The sequence below is a fragment of the Mandrillus leucophaeus genome, unplaced genomic scaffold (assembly GCF_000951045.1).
Source record: "Mandrillus leucophaeus isolate KB7577 unplaced genomic scaffold, Mleu.le_1.0 Scaffold790, whole genome shotgun sequence".
Classification (NCBI taxonomy): Eukaryota; Metazoa; Chordata; class Mammalia; order Primates; family Cercopithecidae; genus Mandrillus; species Mandrillus leucophaeus.
In genome coordinates this window covers 569,573-575,733 of record NW_012108586.1, presented here as the reverse complement: position 1 = coordinate 575,733, position 6,161 = coordinate 569,573, and the positions used below count along the sequence as shown (strand labels likewise).

Here is a 6,161-nt window from a genome sequence, read left to right as displayed (position 1 = left end):
TTCATAGAAGAAATTAAAGCTAGCAATATTACTAAAATAAAATATGCAATAAATTCAAATAATTACCTTATTTCATTTGGTTCAAATGTAATAAAGATATATCTATTTATACTTATTGCTATGAACACAACATCAAAATAAGAAAAATATGCAATATTAAAATTAGAAAATGTGCCTCTGTAAAATGAACTAAGCTCCATTTATTTTTCCACAAAAGAAAAAAATGGCTTTGTATAAAAAACTTTTCATCATAAAATTCACTAAACTAAGCACCCATCATGTGGAATATGAAATTTACTGAGGTCAGTTCAGGCAGAGATCACTATCATTTCCCCAACTGCTGCAGATGCTAACTGGGAAGGTATGTTTATCTTTCCTAATAACTCTGGGCCAAGGCAATGCTAATAGGTTTGGAGCCCAAGAAGCGGCCATTCATCTCAATCATTGCTTTAGTAGCATCCTCTAGAGAGGAGAAGCAGATGAAGCCAAACCCTTTGCTCTGGCCCTCTTGCTGCATTACCTTAACTCTAATAATTGATCCAAATGAAGAAAATTGGTTTCGTAGTTTTTCATCATCAATGGTGTCATCAAGGTTCTTAACATAGAGCTTTACTCCCTGGTACCCACGAATTCGTTCCCTTTTCAGCTGCTCAAACATTTGCTTTAACTCAGCCTGTCGCTCTACTTTCTTTTGCGCCCGGCCTACAAAAATCAGCTGCCCATTTATGTCCCTTCCATTCATTTCTTCAACAGCTTTCTTGGCAGCCTCATGGCTATCGAAACTCACAAAGCCAAAGCCTTTGGATTTCCCTCTGGAATCTGTCATCACCTTAACACTCAGAGTTTTGCCATATTTGCTGAAAACGTCCTTCAATCTCTCATCATCCATGTCGCCTCCGAAGTTTTTGATGTAAATATTGGTGAATTCACTGGCTTTGCTTCTGAGTTCAGCTTCACGATCTTTTCGGTTTTTGAATCTGCCAACAAATACCTTGCAGCTCTTGAGTAGTTTTCCATTCATCTCCTCAATGGCCCTGTCTGCAGCACTCTGGTTCTGAAAGTGCACAAATGCATAGCCCTTGGAACCTTGATCATCACTCATCACCTTGGAGGAAAGAATCTTTCCAAAACCTGAAAAATGTTCATAAAGGGTTTTGTTATCGATAGATTTGTCCAGATTCTTGATGAACACGTTCCCAATTCCAGATCTCCTCAAGTAGGCATCACGCTGAGACCACATGAGACGGATGGATTTGCCTTTTATGATGTCAAAGTTCATTGTGTCCAGCGCCTTCTGGGCATCAGTCAGCTGCAAGAAGTTCACGTAGGCATAGCCCAGAGAGCGGCGGGTGACCTGGTCCCTGCAGATGCGGATGGACAGCACGGGCCCCGCAGCGCTGAACTTCCTGAACAGCAGGTCCTCCGTGACATCTGCATGCAAGTCACCCACATACAGGGAGGCCATGCGGTACTTGGCTGCTGTCTCTTATACACATCTAGATGTGTATAAGAGACAGGCGGAGGGCCAGGCGGAGGCTGGGGGCTCACCGGCGGTCTTCTGCCGGCGGGCGGGAAGCCCGGAACTCGCTCGCTGAACTTCCCGCGCACTCGCTGCCAAGTGGGATGTTTTCTTTTTAATATTTTTTTAAGAACGTTTTTCTTCCCCCCGCCCCTATTACACGGTTCCCACCCCCCTCGGATGGCTAAGCTCAGAAGCAGGAGGCGGTGACTGGGGTGGAGAAAGGCAGCCGAGGGGAGTGGCCCCAATAAACCCACCCGCCCGCAGGGCTTTGCATGGGTCTGAGTGAGAGCCTTTCCAAACGTGGATCAGGGCCTGTCACTTCCTGGCTTCAAACCCTCCAGTGGCTTCCTTTGACTTTTGGATAAGGTCCAACATCCGCACCTTATTCTATGAAGTTCTGCAGGATTCCTGAAATGCTCCAGCTTCAACTGCTGCTTAGTTCCCCTTGCGAAACTCCAAGACACACTAGCCTTTTTCAGAGCCAACTTTATAAAAATGTGTTCTCCAGAAATGAGTTAAAATGCTTTTTCCAAATAGATTTTTTTTTTTTTTCTAACCCCCTCTGACAATTTAGGTTTCCCTCTTAGAAACTCTAACACTACCATGTACTTGCCTGGCCTTCGTCTAATTACAAAATATTGCATATTTTGTAACAATAGAAGCCATGTGCACTTTATTCTCAGGGACTTGCAGACAAGGGATGTGCAGTATTTATTGAACAAATCTTAGCCTCAGGTTAGCTTTCACATCTAGTTACATGGAAGCAGTGGCACTTAGAGATATTTTAAGTGTGAAATGAGTTAATAGATTTGGAAATGGATAATAATATCAGATACATAAGTGGTTTCCAGTAACATTGATTTCATTTTCCTTAGCATTAAATAAAATTCTTTAGTACCATTCTAATGAATCCTTAAAATTTGAATCATAATGAATCTTTGGGAGTCAATAAGTTACTGTCACCGTAGCATGACCTTGATTCTTTTAAAGAGTCCCAGAACCTATGAAAGTAACCTGTGGTCTCAGTTGTGCTTGCTTACAGAAACAAAAGTCAGGCAGGATGCCAGTAGCCACAAACAAGCCACGAGATAAAAACTCAGCTTGGCAGTGCTACTCAGACATACCTGAATCCTCATTTCCTTATCATATTAAAATCTCTGCCCAGTGGGGAGAAATGCCCTTTGCTAGGCACATATAGTAAGTGCCCAGTGCAAAAGAAAGCGCAAGACTGCACACATTCTAGTTTTCTCTGGAAAGTCCCACCTCTTTCCAGGAATTTCCATCCTTAGTCTCCACCTCCATGCTCTAAGAGACCTTAAAAATCCCCCTTCTCCACACACCTGGGAAGAAGGTGAATGGGAAGCTCACCTTCCCTACTCTTTGAACAACAAATAAAGTTTCTGCTCTGCTTAACAGAACCTCCTCTCTTTCTATTGGCTCAATGGCAACAGGCAGGTAAAGGACCCATTGGGGTAAAACAACCCCTCTTCAGGGCAGAACATTACCTGCAAATCTAAATTGGGTGGATCAGTTAATGGAAGGCAAATTTAGTACTTTTTCAACTTTACTGGACATAGGAAAAAAACAGTGATCTTGTTGAAAAAGCAGATTCTGATTCAGTAACTTGAGGTGGACCTGAGATTCAACTTTTCAAACAAGTTCCTGAGTGATGCAAATTCTGCTGGTCTCTGAACCACACTGAGTAGCAAGACTAAATGAATCCTCATTTAGCGGGATCTTTTCTAATGTAAAAACTGGAAAACCAAAAATATGTGTTTAACTTGCAGAAGATAATAATACTGTAGCAAAATTCATTCTTAGAAATGAATTAAATAAAACTGGAGCATGATTTTCACTGTAAAATCCAAATTGATTGTAATCTATCTAAAATTTCCTATGTGGGAGATGAGAAGATGCCACTCCAAAATATGAGAGATTACTGAGCTGAAGATAATAAAGAAGAAGCAGATGCAGGAAAGCTCATTGCCCTCCATCTACTTGCCTAAAAGCACGACAAAGACTTATAAAGAAAAATGTTACCTTGCCCTCCCCAAACCCACTCACAAATGTTAACCACTGAAGACAACTTTGGACCCTATCAGCCTGGAGAGGGTACGAGAAGAATCTATGTTCCCAAATTTTAACAAGATAACTAGCCTTTATCTACCATTGATTCACCTTACCCCAAGTTGCTGCCCATAACAACTTAAAGTCTTTTTTTTTGTTTGTTTTACCACTTATCTAAGAATTTATTTAGAAGAAGAAGGTGCCATATAATCTGAAATTCACCAAAGAGGTGAGTCACCTCTTTGAGAACTACTCATTATATATTTTATATATACTCTCATGTGTATATATATATACTCTCATTATATATACTCTCATGTATATATAAAATATATATACTCATGTATATATAAAATATTTTATTTATACATACTTCATGTATGTATATTTTATTTATACATACTTCATGTATATATATTTTAAAATACTCAGGTATTTATAAAATATTTTATATATACATGAGAGTACAAATACGTGAGTATGTATATGTAAAATATTTTATATATACATGAAAGTATAAAATATACATGTTAAATTACATATAAACTTCTGTTAGTTTTTCTCTTGTTTTTGTTTTTTGTTTTGTTTTGTTTTTGTTTGCAATTTTTTTAGACAGGTTCTCTGTTAGCCAAGCTGGAGTGCAGTGGTGCAAACAGGGCTCTCTGCACGTTGGACTTCATGGGCTCAAGCAATCCCTCCACCTCAGCCTCTCTAATAGTTGGAACAACAGGCCCATGCCACCATGCCAGGCTATTTATTTATTTATTTATGTTTTATTGTAGAGACAGGGTCTTGCCTGTTGATCAGGACTATCTCCAGTTCCTGGATTCAAGTGATCCTCCTGCCTTAGCCTCTCAGAATGCTAGGATTAGAGGCCTAAGTCACTGTGCCTGGCTGTTTGTAAAATTTATTTCAATACGTGTTATTCCTATAGCATCATTTGTTCAAATAAATAAATAGAGTAATCTTTTCTTTCAGCCTATCTTGTAGGCTGAAATTTTCAACAGGAAAAGAGATCATCAACATAGTTTGTAGATACCAGTAATGGACTGGGCAATACTCCAGTACATACTTTAAGAATTTGGATACTATTTGGTGTTTTTGAAAGTAAGCAAAACAGTAATTACTATGTTCAGGGTTTTTTGTTTGTTTGTTTTTTTTTTTAAGAAAGCTCCTAAGTATGTAGTCCCTAAGAATTTAGTCTTAAGAATTTTAATTTATAAAAAGTGTAGTTTACATCTCATCAGTTATTTGTGGTGTTTGAACACAACGGTAGTTCAGCTATAACAAGATACCAAAATATTTCAAGAACTTAAGGTTTTTTTTTCATTTTACCTTAGTGTGATCTTCACTTGACATTTTGTAAAAAATGAGAAGAAGTCCCAAATTTAGAATTTAGTCCTACATTCTCTAATCAACTTACATGCAACTAGTAAAAACCTCAGTTGGTTAAATGACCAATTATTATACACCTTCCTCTTTGTTCTAGTAATGGCGTTTTTATTTTTATATTTTAACAAATACAGCATTTTTTAAAGTATCTATGATTCTTCCTTCTCTTTCATTCACTAAATCTCCTCTTTTTGTCAGTTGTGTTCAGTGAATAATTTCTTCACTTGGGGTGTCCTTGACATTTGCCCTTTCTTTCCCTTCTACTGCCTTTGCTTCATTTCTTTGTGTATTACTGCATGAGTCTTATTCATTCACCTTCTTTGATTCGGGCTGTCTGTATATCAGTCCATCTTGCATTTTGTTACTGGAATAACTCTACTAATGTCTCTTTCATAACATTTTAGTAAAAAATAGCAAATGACATCAAAGACTTTGCAAGATCAATACCATTGTAAGTCCATATATTTTCCTTGTCAAGCTAATCCCTCACTTGTTTTATATGTACATGCAGTTAATTCTTTTAAAAATACAAAGGAATGCAATATATTTGAAGAGATTGGCTGCATTCTCTTGCTTATTACAGTAGTATTCACAATAGCCAAGATTTATGGAATCAACTAAAGTGTCCACCAGTGGATGAATGAATAAATAAAATGAATAAAATAAAATAAAATATATCTATATATACACAATGGAATATTATTCAACCATAAAAAAGATTGAAATCTTGTCATTTGCAGCAACATGGTTGGAACTGGAAGTCATTATGTTAAATGAAATAGGTCAGGGACAGAGAGATAAATATTGCATGTTCTAACTCATATGTGAGAGCTAAAAAGTTGAGTCTTGTGAAAATAGAGAGTAGATTGGTGGTTACTAGAGGCAGGGAAGGATAGGGGAGGGAGAAATGAAAAGACGTTTATTAATGGATACAAATATGCAGACTGAGAGAAGTAAGACCTAGTGTTTGATAAATTTGTAATAATTTAGATAATTATAACTATAGTAAATAGTAATTATTTTTACATCTCAAAATAGCTGAAAGATAGTAATCCAAGTGTTCCCAGCATAAAGAAAAGATAAATGTTTAATTTACTAGATATCTCAATTACCCTGATTAGACCATTACACATTGTATGACTATATCAAAATATTTACATGAACACCAAAAATGTGTACA

General features: G+C 37.3%; 1 protein-coding gene across 1 annotated transcript; it reads right to left on the bottom strand.

Moving 5' to 3' along the window:
• Nucleotides 1-376: 376 nt before the first annotated feature.
• Nucleotides 377-1,475, bottom strand: PABPC4L (poly(A) binding protein, cytoplasmic 4-like). The gene is made up of 2 exons (XM_011967188.1): nucleotides 1,193-1,475; nucleotides 377-1,105 (listed from the first exon to the last, which is right to left on the bottom strand). Exons 1-2 carry the CDS (start codon nucleotides 1,463-1,465, stop codon nucleotides 377-379), a joined length of 1,002 nt encoding a protein of 333 aa, XP_011822578.1. The 5' UTR covers nucleotides 1,466-1,475.
• Between the last annotated feature and the right edge of the window lie 4,686 nt (nucleotides 1,476-6,161).

What these genes read in the sequence shown, in the direction of transcription:
- PABPC4L (XM_011967188.1), bottom strand. Translation starts at nt 1,465, where the DNA reads ATGGCCTCCCTGTATGTGGGTGACTTGCATGCAGATGTCACGGAGGAC. An exon ending in GGAGATCTGGAATTGGGAAC is followed by an intron (nt 1,106 to 1,192) that starts GTGTTCATCAAG and finishes CTTTCCTCCAAG; the next exon opens with GTGATGAGTGATGATCAAGG.